This window comes from Pseudonaja textilis, chromosome 7 (genome assembly GCF_049901715.1).
Source record: "Pseudonaja textilis isolate UNSWEBS1 chromosome 7, rPseTex1.2, whole genome shotgun sequence".
NCBI classification, from domain to species: Eukaryota; Metazoa; Chordata; class Lepidosauria; order Squamata; family Elapidae; genus Pseudonaja; species Pseudonaja textilis.
Window position 1 is genome coordinate 48,393,658 of NC_141996.1, and position 22,330 is coordinate 48,415,987.

The window sequence follows — 22,330 nt, forward strand, 5'->3', positions numbered from 1 at the left end:
AATTCCAGTATCTCAATTTTCTAGAAATACCAATAAAACCAATTATTAATAAGATTTAATCAGTCCCCTGATTATTTCAAGTCCCCTGTATTTATAGTCCTTAAAAGCTATAAGTTTCAATATATTTTTTACACACTGTTAATAATAATACATTTAAATATACCTAATCAGTCTTCCACCTTCTAACATTAATATATTTGTAGTTATAACAAATTCTATTATATGTCAATATGTATACCACTATATTCCCAATTTATACTTTTTACTTTCTCTATTAGTTTTTAATAGTCACCATATTGCAAGATATTTTATACTCCTAGTATCACTTTTTAAAGTATTTAGAACCCTTCTGAGGAAGAATAGGCTAGAAGAACAAATAATAGGCTGTTGTGATGTATTCTTTTCCGATAAAAATCATTTGTATGTATTCAGAGTTCCTGTCATAATGTCACCAGAATAGACCAAAGGATAGAATTGATACTGATGTTTGCTTCAGGGTTTGATTCCATCTGTCTGTATCATCACTCTGTGGTTTGTGTTTGATGCTTAGTAGCTGTTTCATAGAATCGTTTAATTATACAGCAGGTCCTTTTCACTACAGGTCCTTGGGCAGGAGTTCGAATTAAAGCATGCAGTTAGTTACCGTAATCCTTTGTTTGGACACATCCTCTGAAAAGGAGATACCAGCCTTGAATCCAACTATATTGAACAGCTATCCTCTAGTCTCCAGACTTCAATTTTGGGCAAATGTAGTAGACAAAGTGACAGGGCAACAGATACAAAATATTATCAAACTTTCTATCACTATCTTTTTAACCATGCCTGAGTATAGAATGAAAAGTGTACTGATTGTTCCCATCAAAATTTAGAAGTAGGATTGGGATTGGGAAATCACAACTGTACTTGGTCTGTTAATTGTTTTTACTTTTTATTTTTTTGTAAAAAATTATTTGGGTTTTCACAAAACATAATACAAATAAAATATCTTTTTTTGAGAATAGCATGGTTATCACTTCTCCATACAGACACAAACTCAATTTCATATTCATCTTTGTGTTCTATTCCATATCTTTTTACTATTTTAACATTTTCTCAATAATTTTTCCCCTCCCTTAGTTTTCTCAACCTTGCTTTTAAGTATCTCATTCCTTTCTAAATTCAATTATATGTATCTTTTTCTAAGTTTCAATATCTTTGTAATTATTATATTTATACTTTTGTCTGTCCCGTTTCAATTTAATATTTTCTTTTCTCATTAAACAAAATTTTCCCCTGTAATTATTGATTGGAGTATGACACCTTTGTATCTTTTAATTTTTGTCCATTCAACTCTTATTTAAACTTCAATTTATGCCTTTACCTTTATAACATTCAATATAACACAGTTGAATTCAGTTGAATTCTCCTTGGTACATTCTTCCAGTTGAATTCTCCTTGGCACATTCTTAAAATACACACTAAGTTCTTAAAGAGAAAGTATATATGTAACAATAATAAATAATATACTTATTCTATTCCAATTCAGCTCTCTCATTAATGCTAGTTATAATCTTTAACATCTTTAACATTTCTTTTCAATGGGATATCATACTTCCTTAGGAACACTTATAATAATTCCATAATTTTTTCATATTTCTTTCATATTCCTCTTCACTTAAATTTTTATAACTCATTAATAATAATTAAAATGTTCCCATCCTTTCCTAATTTCATTCTCTCATTCTTTTTATTTCATTTATTTATTAACAAACATTCCATTCCAATGAGCATTATTAATGTTAATGATTTTTAATACCATCGCCCAGGGTATCCTTCTGGTTTGTCTGTGAGAGTTGGAATCGAAGGAATCATTTTTACATGGTTCTGCTCATTTCCGAGTGAACAGAAGTGTATATGGGACATGGCAGCATGAGATATCATGATATGGAAAAACATGAGCAAGGAGAAGAGGGTCACATTTTGTGGCATCTCATTCCTCTTAAATACTACATGAAGCAGATGTGAGAGGTCACTTGATTTGAGAAATGCCATCATCAATATCCACACAATACCAAATTGTATATATTCCCGCATAAATGAAAGATATGATGGAAATTTTGATTTGATATCTGAAAAATATAAAGGTGTAGATTTGGAGAACCATGCCAAGACTCAACCAAGATGGAATGGCTATTGATTTAGAAGTCAATAGTCTAAGATAGCATCAACAGTTTTAAATAGGCTGCTATTCCACAGAAAGAGCTGGGCATCCTCATGGACTTAAGTTTCTGCTGAAACAGCTAGTGGAAGCTGTATCCAGGAGACTCTTTGTCACACTCCTGATGTCCCAAAGGTGCTTTTTCAAGAGGGAACTGGACTTTCTTGGTTTTTTTTTAAAGAAGACATTTCGCTTTTCATCCAAGAAGCTTCTCCAGCTCTGAAGAAGTTTCTTGGATGAAAAGCAAAATGTCTTCAAAGAAAAATAAGGAAGTCCAGTTGCCTCTTGAAAAAGCATCTTTGGGACAACTATGACCTGTTGACTGAGAATCTCCATAGACACACACCTGATGGTACATCACTTATGATCTTTTCTGAAACAGAAGGCGCTCGCAATGGCCACTCATGGCCTTACCATTTCATTCTGAGATGACCAATTTACTTTGCATGATTACCCAGAACTGCAGCTGCTATAAAGTTCAAGTTCCTGCATGCCTACAAGAGCAATCTAATGTTGTCATATTATGTAAGATCTGCTGGAGCTGAATTGTTTGTTGGTGTAACCCAGGATCATCTTTTTAACCCACAAAACCTTTCATGTCTTGGATCCTGGGTATTTCCATAACCACTTATTCTAAATGGAATCTGGTTACCTGCTAACAAAAATCTGCCACTTGGTTAAAAGTGGTAATTTGCAGTTTTACAAATGGGTATTTTTGTTTTTAGAAGCTTATATTTAAAAATAGACAGGTACGGTTTATTTATTACACTAATATATGATTTAATATTGAATTACTGAATAAAATATGGTAATTAGGCTGGATTCATACATCATACAAAGCCAAAAGTTATGGTTTATAAACTTCAGTAATTTGGTTTATGATCTGCACAAAACTAAAATAAGCCATCTTATAGGTTAGCATAATGTGTGAACTCAACCATAATGTGAAAGATGATAGGATGTGGGGCAGGAGAAGAAAGAGCAATCAAAGGATTTTCCATGTCTGAAACAAATTTTTTAAAAATGAAGATATATCCTTGGAAAGTAACAAAATGTGATCCTCAATACTATGGAACATAACTTAAAATATTTAAATTTAGAATGATCACAGCAAGTGTTTTATTTTCAAGCAGGACAGGAAAATGGTGTACCTTTTGAGTTTTGTATGCTCCCTAGTAATGTTTACCCAGAGATTCTTTTATACTTTTAGGGAAATTTGGTTTCTAGAGTATGTAATTCTGTACAATCTAACATATAATCTGATTTTCAATTTATTTCTGAACAACAGTAATATACAAAGATTAAAATCCAGCTGCACAGACACTTTTAACAGCATCAATCAAATGAACTATTTCACCATAGAGTTCCAATTTTCACAATTCATAGCAAGAATTTGAGACTTCAGGATATGGGGTAAACAGGTGCACTTTCATTATAAAATGGTAAAAAGAAATGGTTTGCCAGACAATTAATTTTCAAATGGTTGCCTTGTATGATTTAATATGAAATTCAAAGGAACAAAAATGTGACTAGGAGTAGATTACTTAACTTGAATTTGAATGTATATTAAATCCAGATAAGCACAAACACTGGTCCTATTAATGGTGAATTGGTATACAACATGCATTCCAACGGGACAAGAGAATATCTAGATCTTAATTTACTCTAACCCTACTCTGCTGCTTGGCGCTAGCAAGTACAAAGTATATCTTAACATATGCTTTGTGATAAAATCAAACTAGCTATTATGAAGATGTGATAAAAACTTATATAAAACAAAAACTCTCAATTTCAAAAATTCATAGTTTATTATTTCTAATAACATATTATACTGCATAAATACTCTATTTTGTTATATGTCTTTTCTTTAAAAAAGTGATAACTTAAGAAATTGTTTTAGACAAGAAATATAAAAATAAATACATTCATGACCGTATATGCATTTGTTATCAATTATAATCCTTCTTAGAAGGGAAAAAAATAAATACTTATAAAGTATATATCATTTGTAATACACTTTACTATATACATATGAAGAGACACATTCTCTCATAGTCTATAGCCTACCAAATAATTTTAAATATGCAAATACTGGAAAACTGCTGTGGATGGACCTGCTATCCTGCAGCTTAATCTTCCCTGCTTTATAAGAGATTTCAGCAGTGTAAAGTTTTTGTATGCAATGAGACAACTTAAGGGTCTTCCAGATATCTTGTGACTGTTATGTCTTGTATTTCCCAACCAGCATAATATTTGGCTATGTTGGTTGAGCACATCTGGAATTAATTTGGATATGGAAAACTGTTATAAGAGACGTTCCATTTATAGTGAAATTTTATGTTTGCAAAAGGTCGTATGTAAGCATGTTACTTCTGACCACCATGGCAACTGTTACTGTATGTGAAATGGCAGCCTGTCAGGATTATTTCATGAAGAAGCCAGCTTTCATATAAAATTTATGCGTATGTTCCAAAGGTCTATTAGATTTTGGAACAAATATGTTAAAGGGAAGAGAATTAAATTTGGGGTAGTTCTTTCTTTCTTCCTAACTAATATGTGGCTTTGAACTGCAACGTATCTCTTAAGAAGATTAAATACATTCTAATGTTTGGAATTTTAAGCATCCAGGACTACTTGTTTTGCTCCTCCATTAGAAATTTAGTTGAAAACTCTCTTTAAATAATGTGGGTTTTGTTACGTATGAGGTAGGCAAGACCTGACCAATAATTAAAGAACTGCCTTTTTATTTCCCCACTTTGATCAGGAAAGGAATTTTTTCAGTGCAATAAAATTGCCAGAAGTTAAAAAAAAATGCTATTCCTGCCAATGTTTCCTTAAATTTGTTTTGGGCATGGCATACTTTGTTTAATTTGTAAAAAAACTAAGATTAAGAGATGTGTGTTTCCGAATTTGCTGGCAACTAAACTGGCATTTTTATCTACTGTTTATACTGACAGGATTCCTTCCTACTCCATGATTTAATACCATCTAATAATATTTGCACTGTCCCATCTCAGTGACTCTACTCTGAATTTCCACACACAAATTACTGTTGCTACCTCTCACTTTCAGCGCTTTGGTCTGAATATACATACATACGTACATACTTATATATATAGCTTTAGATTTCTATTATAGTTTAGCTGCAAAGTGTAACATTACAAAAGTCTATTAAATGTTTTGGCTTTTTTGAAAGGTCACAGTTTTCATGTGTCAAAATTGTACCATCAAAGGAAATGCACTTTAATAACCTCTTTTTGAAACCCTTCCCACATGTCTTGGAACACAGTGACCAGTTTCCTAGCTGCCATCGTGGGCATGGTGTGTCTGCACATGGTCGTACATCATTTGGCTTCAGTTCTTTTGCACAGTCTGAGGCAGGTCGTCCACTAAGGTCTCTGCATTGTACAGATCTCCTCTGCCAGCCAGTACCACATGACTTAGAACATTCTCCCCATTCTTCAATAATCCATTCAGATAAAACTGTCTCCTTGATTGCATTGAAAGATTCAGTCTTACTGATAGGCTCCTCTGAACCCAACTGTGTTGATTTCTTCATAAAATAGGTATATTTGATTTTAGATCGAAATGAATCACCAACAGTAAGGACCTGTATGGTTAATGGTTCCTTCAGTGGACTGAAGCTACGAATTCTTTCCAGAGAAGCAGATGAACCACTATACCTCAAAACATTTCCTTTATAAGTAATATCTTGCTCCATTGTTGTTAGTGTATAGTCACCATTGAGAATATAAGTATCAGCCACTTTGAGTGCAAGGAAGCTTCCATCTTGCCGTGTCCCCCTATGATTTCGTTGCTTCACTTCTATGTTTGTTGCCCCAGCAGGAATCACAGCAACATCCTGGTAACCAGGTCTATAAGAAAGAAGAGCTATTGTTGAATACCAGCACCTCTTAATTATTAAGGACTCCTATCACGGGCAAGAACTTAGGTTGAATCTTATAATAAAGTAATGTATCTTGAAAACTTTGTAACTAAAATAATATAATACCATAAAACCTGCAGTTCATTTACAATATTAATCATTGCTTCCTATAGTGATTTCATTAAACAATTCAAATGAAAAAAATAAATCTTCCATGGTAATGAGTAGGGTAACAACTCCTAAAATGTGAAAACACACCTGATGTTAGAAAACATTCCAGATACTTTCTTGCAGGTAGATCCATTGCCTCCGCAGATGCCACATTTATCAAACTTCTTACTGGATCCTATGACACGATCACATCCTGCTTTTATACATTGCCCTTGAACACAGATTGAAGTGGAATCTGGGCTACATAAAGTTCCATCTACCACCTTTAAAGCAAGGAAGACTTGATTAGAAGTTATACAAAGTTTATCATAAATTTTTAAAATACTGAACAAAAATCCAGTCAGTTAATCTATTTTAACTTTCATTTAAAATCAAAGTGTCCTTAGGGTTTATATATTATGTTAATGTGGACTATGATATAGTGCCATTATGATTTCGTTATGATTTGTGAATCACAAATTAAGGTTTTTATACTTGTTTTGTTAGTTAATTTCATAATGGAAACCAAGTCAGAAGCGTTTGAGTGCTTTTTGGAAGTAAAATGTTTAATAATTACTATACATTGCTAGAATACCAAGAATGATCACAGCTGATGGCAGCAAGTGGCCAAATGCTACTTTATTACAGAAATTCTACCAGCAGTCAAAGTTAACAAATACATCCATATAAAGAGTTTGATGTATATGATATGCACTTGCACCCACCTTTGGTTGAAGAACAAAAAAATATCCAGTGCCTTTGGCAAGGCAAACCAGCTTGCATCTGTCTTTGGGAGAGACTCCAGCAAACTTAGGTATCCATTCCACTGCAAGGCCAGTTCCAAAAGATTTGGAAATATCATTGTGAGCCTCACATTGTTCCTCCCTGAAAGTTTTGGCTGTAAATTGCAAAGACACTGTGATCAGGTTTAGGAGACTCAAGTTTTATTTTATAATTGCATTTATAAAATAACTGTAAAACTTACTATTCTCTGGACAATCTTCAATATTACAGGACCTGTACTGCACACGCTTGCCTTCACAGTACTTTCCTCCATTCTTTGGAACTGGGCTATCACATTCTCGCACAGAATATTGCACCCCTCCACCACATGTTCGTGAACACTCTCCCCATGCTTCCCATGAGCCCCAGCCTCCATGAACAGGAATCTACAATTCGAAACACAGAAACAAATGTCCATATTGAAACAACTTGTAAAAGCATTTTATAAGTGGAGGGTGGCATAAAATTTAGAAATAGTTATGATCCTATTCTTTACGTAATGTGTATTATGATTGTAGGGCTTTAGGCTTGCGAGGTAAAACAACACCCTTTCATGCTATTCAAAACCAGCAAAGAGTAATAAAGCATATGCACTTTTAGTCATAACTGATACATATTGAATCTAATGGTATTTCTTCTCAATACACATATACTAGGTATTTCTGATAAATCTGCGGTACAAAACGTGTTCTCATTTGTAGATCATTCCAGGGTAGATCACCAAAAAAGATACAATAATTGTTTATTATAACTTATTTGTTACTTTTATTATTAATTACTGAATGGCAAATTAATTTTAAACACAATTTTGATAATATTTTTCTGCAATGATCATCAAATGGTGCGTCAAATTTTATTCACTTTTAAAGCAAATAAAATTTTTATTAAATAAAAATTTAAAAGCAAAATTTAAAAAATATCTTGTTAAATTAAAAATTAAACCTGAATAACTCAGAATATTTTTCATCTTACTCAACTACAAGCAAACAACAACTTACATCATATAGCTTCTTGTCTGTTTTATTAACGCACTTGCCATTCATGCACCATTTTCCCTCTCCACACGTGGTGCCATCTGCCCAAGGAAAGTGTTTTGTTTGGCACATAAGCACTCCACCAGAAGTACCAGTACACCACAAAGTTGTACATATGCTAGCAGAATCAGGACAATGTTTGGATTCTTCCCCAAATGTAAATTGGCACTGTCTATTAGCATCATACATTGTGCCAGGAAGATCAGAAGGGAACGTCAATGGCTTGTGAGGTTTGTCCAGCAGACACTCACCTGGAAATAACAAAGAAAACCATATTGTGACTTTTGACTATCTTTTCTTTAAATATTGTAGTGTCACTGTTTGAAAAATGATAGAAATTAGAATATATCTATTCAAATGCCTGACACATTAATTTACAAGAGAAATTTTAGTCTATTAACTTTTCTGGTTTAAATTTAAAGAATGTTTATAAATATAAAGTTATATGAAGTATGTTTGGTAGGCCACATAATTCAGCACTGCATACTATTCATCCATCCATCCAATTTATATAACCTTCCATCTCACCCAAGGCAATTCTGGTCAGTTCATAACAATAGATTAAAAAGTGAGAGTAGAAAAACAACAAATATGGATATAAAAGACCATAATAATAAATATCCAAATATCCTGAAAACAAACTAGCAACCAATGCAACTTGAGGAGCTGAGGTTTAACATATATTGTCCTAGGAGTTCATATAACTGACTGTGTCATTGCATTCTATACGAGATACTTTTCAATGGAAGCACATTGCAGCAGTGAAAGATGGAAGTGTCTAGGGCAGGGGTGTCAAACTCAAGGCCCAGGGGCCAGATGCAGCCTGTGGGCTGTCTAGATCTGGTCTGCAGAGCTGCCCTGGAAATAATGAAGGACAGGCCCACAGTGCCTCTTCTAACAAAAACAGAGGAGGGTTGCGTGCAGCTTTCTCGAGCTCCGTTTTGCTGGCAGAGCGTTGCAGGAGGCCATCCCAGCCGAAAATGGAGATTGGGAGCCCGTTTTCTCTGGCAGGGTGACCCAGCCACTACAGACACCCCCAAACGAGTGACATAGAGCTAGCCATGCCCACCCTGGCCATGCCCACCCTGGCCCTCCAAGGTTAATCACAACCCTGATGTGGCCCTCAATAGAACCAAGTTTGATACCCTGGTCTAGGGCAAGACTGACTGTAAAGAGTGTCTGACTGTAAAGAGGATCTAGAAACAGGTACACTTGGGGTACGAACCCCAAGACGAACCTGTTCAAACACCCTCCTAACCATGACTGCTCCCTGCAAAGGAATTATGAAACTAGAAGGGCCCTCTTATTATGTATTGGATCTGTCTGAGGTAGTGTAACCTCAACCAGGCACCAAAGATAGCATAGTTTTCAAATCAGTAGAATAAGTAGAATTTCAGATGAAGCCTGTTCTTTCCCTTAGCCTCCACCATGGGATAAAATATTCATGGCGTTGCTTATTTTGCCAGATGTAGAAATATACAATTAGATATACTTCACCCTGTGGCAATGTATAAGCTTACCCAATGGCCTGATGAAAAGAAAGAAATGAGAAAACAATGAAACTTGTGGCATCCACATGATAGCAGCTGAAGGCAGGATATTTCCTCCTGAATCATCAACTGGAATCAGCCGTGAAGGAAAGAAATGATCCTGCATAACACCATGCTGCCCATCTCCAGCCATATAAGCCAGTGGTGGGATTTAAAAAAAAAACTACTACTGTTTTTGTGGGCATGGCTTGGTTTGGTGGCCATGGCTTGGTTTGGTGGCCATGGCTTGGTTTGGTGGCCATGGCAGGGGAAGCATACTGCAAAATCTCCATTCCCACTCCACTCCTGGAGGAAGGTTACTGCAAAATTGCCATTCCCTCCCTACTCCTGGGGGAAGGATACTGTAAAATCTCAATTTCCTTTCCACCCCACTAACCTGCTTTCCAGCTCTGTTCTCCTGTGAAGGGCAACAAAAGACCCAGCTGATCAGCTGGGACTCAGGAGGCAGAGAATAGATGAGGGCAGGACCAGTCAGAGGTGGCATTTGCCAGTTCTCTGAACTACTCCAAATTTCCGCTACCAGTTCTCCAAACTATTCCAAATTTCCGCTACTGGTTCTCCAGAACTAGTCAGAACCTGCTGAATACCATCTCTGATATAAGCCAATCCAGAATGATACAATGGTTTATAGCAGGGGTGGGATTCAAATTTTTTAATAACCGGTTCTGTGGGCGTGGCTTAGTAGATGGGCATGGCTTGGTGGTCATGTGACTAGCTGGGCATGGCCAACTCAACATTACTCACATTGAGGCACACATCTCCTTGCCTGGCCTCTCATGACTGTGTGGATGCTGCAACAGTCATAAGTGTGAAAAACAGTCATAAGTCACTTTTTTCAGTGCCATTGTAACTTTGAATGGTCACTCCACACAAACAAAGTACCAGCAAAGGAGGAAAAAAAAAACTCCAGAGAAGTTCCAGAGACAGGAAGTCTAGTCCTGCCAAGAATGTAAAAGAGTTAATGGAGGAGAAGTTTCTGTAAGCAACACCAGAATGTTTCCTTCCTGCCTTCCTTACAGGATTAGGCCACTAATTTCTTCAAACAACTGGTTCTCCAAACTGTGTAGAATGTTAACAGCCGGTTCTAGTGAATAGGTGTGAACCTGTAGAATTCCAACCTCTGTTTGATAGTATCGAAAGCTGCCAAGAGGTCAAGTAAGGTAAGGATGGATGCACTACTCTCATCTCATCCACGCTAGAAGTTGTCCATAAGTATGTCCAATGCCATTTCTGTTCCACACCTGATTCTGAATCCTAACTGAAAAGGACCAGAAAATCCACTTCCTCCAATGCTCTGAAGCTGTTCCCCAAACACCTTCTCTACCACCTTCCTCCCAAAAAGGGAGGTGAGATACTGGACAAAAATTGTCCAACATATAGTGAATTCAGTAGCAGCTTATTGAGGAGGGGGGAGCCCTCTCCTTTCATTATAACTGAAAGCTTCTCTTCAAAGTTAAGACACTTAACTGGACACTTATGTGTTTTGCCACTTTAGAAATGCTGGAAACAAATATTGGAATTGACAACCTACTAATGCTTACCAGAAAGATTTTGATAGTTAATTGCAAACATTAAATGGCTCCTTATGTTTGAACATAAGCAAGTGGTAAGCTTTATCACCCAGACATTTTATTTCCATTGTTAGACCAATGTTTCCAGGAACAGAACATTATGGCATTTGGGAAAGATTTGGAAGAGTGAATAGTCATTTGTCCAAGATCCAATATGATCTCCTACCTAGGCAAGAGGTTGGACTAGAAGATTTCTAAGGACCCTTCCAATCCTATGATTCTAAATTAGAGCCTTCTAATATTTAGTGATCCAGCCATTTATATGCAAATTATTATTATGACTGGTCTATCAGTGGGATTACTCTTTTTTATGAAGGTATCATTCATTTCTTCTGGACTAAAATAAACTTCTTGGGACAGAGCCACATGGTATCTTCTTTGTGTGGCTTCAATTTAATGTTATTCTAACTGATTTGGAAATACCTAGAATATTTTAATGCAATTAATTCTAATATTAAAATTCAGCATCTTGAATGAAATTCAGTTAGAAATATAAGCAGCATGTTTAAAACTTACCATGACCATTATCCAAAAAGGTAGTTATCATGTATGCACTGCATGGAGACCAAGGATGGTTTCGATCCAAGTTGGAAAGCATAGATGCCATCATGTGAGAATCCCTATTTATACCATTAATACTGGAACACTGCTTTGCATCATCATGTGGCATATTAAACACGTGGCCTTTAAAAAGAAAAGAAAAAAGCAATGAACTCATCACACACTAAAACTTGCAGTATGGTGGGAACTTACTAGTTGGACTTATCATGGCTATGTGACACTGATATTAGTTAATATTTTATTTTGAGTTCTATTCAAGCCATTGATTGTCATCTATTTATATGGTTTGAGGACTTGGTATCTTTGATGCCTTCTACCTCAGATAGATTACACTTATAGAAAATGAGTAAGCAAGGAATCCCTGCTGAAGTCCCTCATTCATCATGCTGAAGATCTCATTTTTGTATGGTCCCTTTCAATGGAATTGTTGTCCATAAGTGGCCCTTACTTTCATGGAGTTTTGGAAGTTTGTCAAGAGTGGCTTTATGGGAGGACTGTGAGACTAATTCTGGTTTGAGTGGGACATGACAATATTAATTTTGTTTGAAGCTATTCTTGATTAGAATAGAATAGAATAGAATAGAACAGAACAGAACAGAACAGAATAAACAGAGTTGGAAGGGACCTTGGAAGTCTTCTACTCCAACCCCTGCTTAGGCAGGAATTATTATGTAATACATTGTGTATTGTGTAATATTATGTAATTATAATGTAAACTATTAAATAATTTACTGTATTATTATGCATTTTTAAATTCTACATTGCTTGGAATCTGATGGATCATAGTACTGAAATCTTATAGTCACACTTTAATATTATATTGTATGCTTAATTTTCTTTTAAGCATTGTGTTTTTATGCTGGCTTGTAAGAACTGATATCAAAAAATAAAGCCAACGCTCACCTCTTTTACTCCATATGATAATTTAAAGCTTTTTCTTTCTTTTTTCTGAACTTAAACTGTGGTTTATAAATCATATACAAAGGTTTCAACTTAACACACAAGATTTGTTTGGGTGTATTTTAAAAGTCTCAGGCACTTCTTTCCCTCTGAAACCTACATTTACTTTTTGTCACTGAAATATATCACTTTACAATAGTAATCATATCAGTAGTCATTTTCACATATACTGAGAAACTTTAGCTCACAGTTTTGTCCCAATGTTGGTAAAACCTGGACTTCTGATGGTTTATACTATAAGTGGAATATACCTGAATGATGATGCATTAAAAAAAACCTCTGGGACATTCTGGGATAGTGTTTCTCAACCTCAAAATTTTAAAGATATGTGGACATCAACTCCCAGAATTCCCCAGCCAGCTTTGGGAGTTGAAATCTACTCATCTTAATGTCGCTGAGGTTGAGAATCACTGTCTACGAGAAAGGTTATGGTTTAATCTTTTGCCTCGATCTAGATTTCATACATTTGAAATTTTATTATATAATGACTGAAGCCAGTACTTTTGTCTGACGTGGCAGAGTCTAGGCACCATGGTGAGAACTAGACCACAGTAACTGCAAGAAACAACTGATTTAAAGCCTTAACTGCAGACCAATATGATAAGACATGTTTTTAAAACAAATACGTTTGCCACAAATTTCCCCTGAATTTCAATTACCTAATTCATGTGTGGTTGTAAAAGCAGCTTGCAAGCCATCATCTTCTATGACAGAGCAACTGCGGTTTGGATCACAAGCAGTTCCCACATCAGCCATCCCAAGAGTGTCACATGTTTTGGCCCCACAGAGATCCTATAAAAAGAAAATATGTACTTTCATTATTAAATGGGACAGGAGCTTGTCTGACAGAATGAAATTATTTTGGCAATATGCCTTTTTATAATGGAAAGAGCATAACAGTCTTCAAAAATAAAAAAAAATGTCATTCAATATGGAAGATGTATTAAGAACAGATGATGATGACTGCAGTATTATTACAACCATGCTACAACAGATGTTTAGTGTAGTATTTCTATGAATTAGTTAAGTAAACTATTTCATTATCTCACATTTTAAATGATAACAATAGTTTCTATTCAATTTTTATAGCTATTTGTCAAGGGAGAGACTTGAGACATCTTCTGAATGCTTGAAAGAAAGTGGATGTTCATGGTCATGTAACATTAAAGCTTCCTAATCAAACACTCAATAAATATTTTTGTTTATTTTTTCCATGGGGAACACTATTAAAGGTATAACAAATTAAATTCATGGCACCAGATCATTCCAAGAAACCACACTGTTGACACACTGTTTAAAATATTTCAAATTAAAAAACATAAAAGTAAAGAAGTATTTTTGAATCTACTGACTGAAGAAAGTTCAAATTACATCAACTGGAACCTATAAATATCCAGTCTTTCCTGTATTTTGCCTTACCTGTCTGGTAAAAAGAATTGCAGTATCATAGTGTTCTGCGTGCCGGTCACTGGGAGGATTATGTTGCTTCTGCCAGTTGCAAAAATTCCTTAAAGTGAGAGCAGCATTTGAAGATACATCAGGCCCCTTCTGCTCATCATAGATGACTATTATTTTCACCACCACCAAATTAATAGGGTTCCGGATACTGGGATGCTTGTACATTCTACTGGCCACAGACAGGAGTGTGAGAAGGTAATGCTTCAGTCCACTGCCATGGAACTCTGCCATAGATTGGTCTGCTACAAGCAACGTTTCCACATAGCGGGCGCTCGATACAAATCTTTTCTTCCTTATATGTCTATTTTCTATATTAAAAAAGTAAAATGTAAGAAATATATAGTACCAATATTTCCTAACAGTATTTATACAACTGCCAAATCATAATCATCAACCACTGCCAAGACAGAATGGGAAGCACAAAGATTATCTAAACAGTCCATTCTTTTTGATTCATTTTAAATAAAACTTTAAAAAAACCTAAAGAATATTAATGAATGTTAACCCTACTACAAAGGGTTAAATCCTCAGGCTGCCTATTAAGAAATATTTCCATTGAGGATTTTCCACATGAATCGTAACTGCTAATAAATTTTCATAGCCATCATCCTTAAATATTAAAATTACTGAAATGAAAGACTTTGTATGGATCTGATCCAAAATTTCCCCAGGGCATGGAAAGGGAAATACTCCCATTTTCTTTCTCCGGTTTCCAGTTCCTGTTTAGTAATCAAATAGAAAGGAGTTTCAACTTGCTGCAACTAAAAGTACTTCAGTTATGTAGGTGTCTCATTGTCCAGGTCTGGCAAAGTTTATGCCTGGCCTGAAATTGAATGGAAGCTATTCAGGGATATCATTTGATTGGGAACTAAAAAAATCATCCTAGAAGAATGAGCGTAAGAAACCAATACTATTTGGCTTTTGAGGTAACTACACAAATGTGTTCATGAATTAATCAAGAATGCAGTTCATCTTAAGAGAGACTTCTCTATTAAAAAGGAAAAATATGCTTTCCCATAATAATGTTTGTTGTCACATGCAAATATTATATATTAATATTTTATGTTTGTGGCTTTCTACATGAGAAGCCAAATACAATATTAAACAGTTGATTTCAAGAGGAACTGATAGTGGACTGTCCTTGAATCAGCACTAAACAGCATAACCTAGATGAGGTTCAGCATAAAAATCTTCAGAATTGTTTGTTCCAAGATTGGTAAATATTGCACGTCTTTAATTGCAAGTATGCTCCAAACTAGTATCCTACAAATATTTATTACAATTCCAAGGCAGAAGGGCCAATGGCTATCAATTCTGGAAGCTGGAATCCAATATATATAGAAGGCATCAGATTAAAGAAAATTTACGATACCTTTGTGTGAATAATGACTACATGAACACATCTATCTAGTTTTCTTGCCAAAAATATGGAAGTACATTGCCTTCTAGGATTTTTTATGGCAGTCTCATATACATGGGCAAGTAAACTCCTTAGGTTATTCAAGTAGGGCCTAGATTCTGGGTACTGATTCTCACCAATGGAACTGAAAGTAATTAGTGAATAACTCCAGATTTCCCAATTAAAATACCAGCCTAAATTTTAGTGAAACGCACCATGAAATTGATTAGAAATTGCATACTTAATATATCTGATATATTTTTATTTACAAATTACAATCTAATCCCAAAGAAGCTTGCTTGATAATGTAAGCCCCAAGCAATTCCACAGAATGTATTCCAAAACTGACATGCATATGTTACAGATTCAGTATAAGATTAAGGCATTAATTTAAGGGAAATCCATTGCATTAAGAATGTGCACTTTTTATCAATTTTTTTAGAAAGTGAGTAAAGCATTGTAAACTAGACATGCAAACCAAGTTTTAACTGAATTGCTACTTTGCCCTTTGCCTGACAATGTTATAACAGTAGAATCTTATGTGTTCTTTCCTTTGCTGCATGTAACTCAGTGGAATTCTAAGGAGACATTACATTATATTCAGCCAGGGTATTTCATATTACCTTTAACCAGCTATACGCTACAGTATTCACATTATCAAAGTTTGAATTGACAAACTAAACCATAAACCAGCTAATCATATTTCAGCTTACCATGAATCTACAGACCCATGTATATGAAACATATATGCAGTGCACCGTTTGAATCCAGATAACTAGGGTGAATCTGGTAAACCATGTGATGCAAATTCAGGCACCCGTTTTCCATGCAGGACATTCTTGTTTTGTGATTGCATTTTCCTTATTGCTTTAAGTATCATAAGCTCATTTATTGGGTGCATCTCACAAACTACAGGTTCAGAAGGACCACTCTGGAGTAAGTATGCACGAGCTGTCATCAACCAGTAACGTCCGAAATGCTTGTTACAAAATGTCTTTCACTAATCGTCATTTCAAATTCTATCGTATTTAGCCTAAGGCAGCTCCACACCCGAGACTTCTCCAAGTATCTTCCTGCCTTTATAGAAAAACATTAATCCCACGTATTTAACCTGATTTGCTCCCATTCATAAGGCCTTATCCTGGAACTTTTGGGAAGCTGTTAACTGCAATCAAAATATTTAACTTCCCTCCTAATAGCTGGACTCGAGAAGTCACTAATTTACCCTAGATACCCCGAATCAACAGCGCCTCCCTATCCCACGGCTTTCCAGCCAGAAAGGCCACGAAATTCAGTTCAATCTAGTACTTTTTTTTTAACGCCTCCGTTTATGACCTCAGCTTTCAGAGTGACCAATAGCAGCACGTCGAAATGTGGCTTTTGGACCATTCCGAACGCACTGAAAACCCTGTGTCTGGGGCGCATGCGTGCCGTGCAGCATCGTCACTGCTGCTCCCAGAGCTAAGCTCCTTGCTCGGACAAGGGCGGTGAAGAGAGGTGCGGTGCAGGGAGAGTAATACCTGCGCGGGTCGCGTAGTCCGGTTGCTGCTCTTCTCCTCGGTGCGGCCGCCCTTCAGAGGCCGAACTTTCGTTGGAGTCGGGCACCTCGCACTTCGTACCGCTGCCACGGGGGACCCGGCTCTGCCGAGAACGGCTAAGGAGGTGCAGCTCAGGCTGCTCCCCTCCTGGAGCCTGGGAGACGTTAGCCGGCTGAATGAGGTACTCTGAGCCGCGCAGGTAGAAGGCGCCGCGGATTCCTCCGCAGAGGCTGAGCGCTGCGGCCGAGGCCGGATCCCCATTGACCGTGCCGGAATAGAAGCAGCTGGCTAAGTTCGCGCCGAGCGCTTGGTGGGACTCCTCTTCCTCCCTCCGGCCTTGGGGGCGGCTGCCAACATATTGGAACGTCAGAGCCGGAGCTAAAAAGCTGTCGTCGGGCTTCAGTTCCAAACTGAAGCGCTCGCCAAAGGCGTCCAAGAGGTAGAACTGCTCGTCGGCCGCTCGCCTCCGCTCGCCTGTATCCACTTTCACGGGCACCACCAGCTCCTCCTCTTGGGGCGAAGAAGGGCTGCCTCGAGCACCCAGCGAGAGCAAAAGCGTGCTCAGCGCCAGGCATGCCTTAGCTCCCTTCATGCTGCACCTCCGCGCGCGAGGCGATAGAAAGGAAAATGAACAAGAAGTACGAGAGTTTTGAAAACGTTGCAAATGGCAAGCAAATGGCGCCTTAAAGCACCAGCGGGCAGAACGTCTGTCGAGCCCTTTAGAGGCGAGCTAAATGCGCTGCTTGTAACGGCCTAGGCGGACTAGAAGAGCGCTGTAGGGCTCCTTCCGCGCCCTGAATTCACTGGCAAAGTCCTGAAGGAGAACCAGAGACAAACCAGCCTCGGCTCTTCGCCTCGAGTATGAGAGCGAAGGCAACGCGCGCTTGCACTTATAAGGAGAACGTTCAGGCCCCCCTTTCCCCCCTCTGTCTTGGAGGCGGGAATCAGCTTGAGCTCATTTGTACGTAAAGTCAGAGGCAACCGTGTCCCTGCCCGTCTCTTTTTGGCGGTCAGACAGCCTTAGGCTTCCCGAAATGGGAGAACATATAAGCTGAGGAGGGGGGAAATAGGTACTTTACTCGCTCAAGCTACTATTCCCCCAAAGCTACCCGGCCTGGCAGTCCTTTTACTCTCCCTCGGTACAGCTCACGCTCCTCAAGTTTTCCGCGTAGGAGCTGCTGCGGTTTCTTTTTCCAGGAGGAGGAGATTTCCTTGAATCCTTTCCATCCAGTTCTGTGCCAGATCCTTTTTCCTTCCACCGCCCTGGCTACTCCAAGCCCTTTTGAGAGCCAAGGTTTTTAGGACAGCAGAGCACAAATGAAAAAATACGAGATATTTTACACGTTAGATAGATGGTTGTACGTTTCGGGAAAGACTTGGAAAGCTAAGGCCATAGTAGCACAATTGCTCAATATACATCAGTGATAGAACAGGTGAACGTGAGGGCACTGCATGTCCTGCATTCATAGGTATCCACCACATGAAGTGACTTTCTATTGTGTTCATCTCACCTAGTAAAACACTGGGTAATAAATGTTTCAAAGAAGAAAGCATTGGGGGACCAAGGCACAATATTTACACCCTTCTGTTTTGGACCTAAAAACAAAGCTCTTTATTATTTGGTTCCAAGAAACTTACTAGTTTAAAGGAATAGCATGTATTAAGGAGACCTTGATTAGTTGTAAGCAGAGAGTTATCTGTAGGTTATTTCCCTTTAAAGTTTTCATTGTACCTACTGTACTATTATAGCCTGCATGTATAGACTGTTACATACCCATACAATTGGAAGCCTATACTTTTTAGATAACTTAAGCAGAAACATTTATGTGGGTACAGTTTTCCAAACAAGCTCTAGCAGTACAGCTAATCCACTTAATTCTTTGTATGCATCAGGCTTGGACTTTCTGTTTTGATTGCATGATTTCTGCATTCCCCCATTCCAGTTAAGATAGGCTTCTAGAGACTTAGGATAAAGATTCTTCCCCCAGACACGTCTGGAATAAGTAAAGCTTTGGTTCCAAAGTTTTCTATTGCATCATCTCTACATGAGAGTAATATTCATAGTGGTGTTTTTTTTTTCATTTGGCCTTTGTACAAAGACCACGTTTTACTGTTGCCATCTGCCTGTAGGGATTTGCTCCCTAGATCCAAAGGCCACGACTATTCTTGCATCACAGTTGAATATATATTTGGCCATTTTTGTTGTATAATTAATATTTTTGTTATAAATCAGTCTTTTTCATGCAATAATTATTTATCTTTCATTCTTTCATTATAATCCTTTTTCCATCACTTTTACAGTATTTTCCTTCCTCCCAAATAATCTGCACTATATTAAAAACCCTTTGACTGAACATCTCAATTGTCAAGTTTTTCTTTCAGAGTTTCATTTCATTAGATGCAACTTTGTTCATCTGTTATTTTTGCTTATTACTTGTTGGACAAGGATAATATATTTAAACAAGATCCAGAGAATTATTAGATTTTTTTTTTATCCACTGAGCCATGCAGCATTAATGGGAAAAACTAGAATTATTTCATAAGATATATTTGTATCAGCACAAACATTTAGATTATAAGGACTCTGGATTTATCCCTTCCAAAAATGTTAATATAGTGTGTTAGCAAACAGATTAAAAGTTCTTTGTAATGTCTAAGAAAAGATAAATAGAATTTTATTTCAGATTTGATTGTCTCATATTTATTTTCCTGGAGCCACCTATACTGTGAGTTTTGATTAGAACAAATATTTTTGTGTTTATTAATTTGGAAAAATGGTGAAATCCACTCCTGTTATTTTTGCTTGAAAGTAAGTACCTTGAATTCTGTAGGATATAATCCAAAATGAACAAAGATTGTTTTCACTGGTTTCATAAGCATACTTAATATGAAGCAAATCTTTTCAAGCTTAGTGCCCAACTCCTAGCAAATACCCTAGAAGTTGAACCAATGTGCATAGATGTTTCTTAAAAAGGTATTTTACAACTTAAAATTACTAGCATTAATATATCGTTGGTTTCAATCTAATGATCTCCCTATTGAAAATTCAGCAAACTAGCTACTTATCAAATATTTTATGATCACGTGTACCCTATCTAACCTCAATACTGTACCAATAGTTTAAAAAATACAGACCACCTTAAACTATTTTATAATTAAAATATTTTTTTCCAGCAGATGGCACCCTAAGCATTCAAAACCATCAGTTTCCTAATGTTTTATAACTTTGAATTTAGTTTCTTCTGGAAGCATTAATGTTTTACATATCTGTAAATGGCTTAGAGAAGGCTGTAGTTTTATATAGTGCTATATAAGTCTTTAAGTGCTATTGCTATCATTTTGCAAAAAAAAATTCAATATATGTATATTATCTAAGAAACTAAAATGAATGAAAATACTGATACATTTTTGGTATTAAAATACTAAACGTTATGTAAACATGAAAATAATATCCAATTAAATCAGAATGTACGTACATATATAGATAAGGATAAATTACCTTGTACATGAGGCATATTTTATATGAGGTATAGATTTGATAACCAGCCTATGGCTGGACTATCTAATAAACAGATTGTTCTGTTAAAGGAGCTTTCTTTATAACTAAACTGGTTACAAATGAAGCCATGCTTCTTTGAAATCTGTGGATTTAAATCATGATTTAAAAACAATTGGTTATGGTAGGAATAATAGATAAGTAACAGAACAAATAATCTTGTTATGTCACTGCCCCAAAGCAAATCCTGTTGAATTCCAGTAAATTTACTTCCAGGTAAATATACCTGCAGTTGTAATTCAGTGTATCCTACTTTTTAAAATAGAAAATACTGACAAATGTTACACCATAAACCATGTTTAACAAATTGTGTTCAAATATTATGCTAAGCGAGAGTTAAGGAGTCTAGTACAATCTGTGAACCCACTTGTTTGGACTGAGAATGGTACTGATTGAGTCAGTTACATCCAAGATGGAAGAATTTGTTCACATTTCTTGTAGTTATTTAGTTGTAATATTGCAAAATAAACTTGAAATCATTGTTCAGTCAAACCGTCTCATGAAGAGTTCTGGGAAAATAAGGATATTTTTACACACCTTAAGTGACTATAAATTAACCCCATAACTCTGTTTTCCTGAGGGATAAAATACACTGGAAAGTTTATGAAATAATTTGCATGCAGCTGGACCCTGTGTTCTTCCTATGCTATTAGTGCTTGATAGTTCTAGAATTGTACTGTGTTTCCCCAAAAATAAGACCTATCCAGAAAATAAGTCCTAGCCCAATTTTTAAGCATGCTCCAAATATAAGCCCTACTCCCCCAAAATAAGCCCTAGTGAAGACCGTCATCAGACTGGGCGTGAGGAGGCATGGCCAGCACGAAATGGCGAGTGTGTGGGGACTGCTGGAGAGAACCAGCCCAGCAGTAGTAGGGCTGTCATCGGCCCCTGCACTCACCACCTCCTGTACATGAAAAAAAAAAGACATCCCTCGAAAATAAGCCCTGATGCTTATTTTGGAACACCCCAAAAATATAAGACCGGGTCTTATTTTTGGACAAACATAGCATACACAATTCTAATTCTGTTGATAAAATTCAAACCACCATGAAGAAATACGTAGACAACGAAAAAAAATATTGTAGCATTCTCACTTTTCAAGCTGAATACCTATTTCAAAACACGCTGAACAAGTTAAGCTCAGCAATTGAAAAAAAATACTTAAAAAATAAAATAATAAGAGGTGAAGTTTGTGATCTAAACCACCAGATGGCTCACTAACTTCAGGAAAATAATCACTGTAATGAACTAATGTTTTAAGATATTTGTATGAATTGTACTACCACAGTAATGTAGAATTTTGCCAATTTCAAATTGATATGTTGCATTTACAAATCTGGATTGCCTTGAGAAGATACTGTTTATTGAATGGTAATAGTTGTTTATTGCTGCATAAATGAAGTATTAATATGTTCCATGAAATCAGAAAGTAAAAGTAAATTACCAATATCTAAATAATGCTTGAAATTGATAGATGATATTTCATAATCCAGTCCAAAGACTCATACAATGCAGAATAACTAATGTTACGGTTTTTACTATTTTGTTTAGGTTAGATTAGATAATGAAACATCTATAGATCATTGCTAAGGCACTGAGTGCCATCTGGAGTTTGCACTGCTGTTTAATCAGACACGTGATCCTCTAGTGCCTTGTCTGGTCAAATGCATGCTCATACATGATTGCA

General features: G+C 36.5%; 1 protein-coding gene across 1 annotated transcript; it reads right to left on the reverse strand.

Annotated features, from left to right (window-relative positions):
• Positions 1-3,445: 3,445 nt before the first annotated feature.
• ADAMTS1 (ADAM metallopeptidase with thrombospondin type 1 motif 1) lies at positions 3,446-19,433 on the reverse strand. Its single transcript, XM_026700634.2, has 9 exons — positions 17,070-19,433; positions 14,112-14,458; positions 13,352-13,484; positions 11,688-11,855; positions 8,015-8,301; positions 7,219-7,402; positions 6,959-7,131; positions 6,342-6,517; positions 3,446-6,072 (listed from the first exon to the last, which is right to left on the reverse strand). Exons 1-9 carry the CDS (start codon positions 17,677-17,679, stop codon positions 5,337-5,339), a joined length of 2,814 nt encoding a protein of 937 aa, XP_026556419.2. The 5' UTR covers positions 17,680-19,433; the 3' UTR covers positions 3,446-5,336.
• Positions 19,434-22,330: the final 2,897 nt, after the last annotated feature.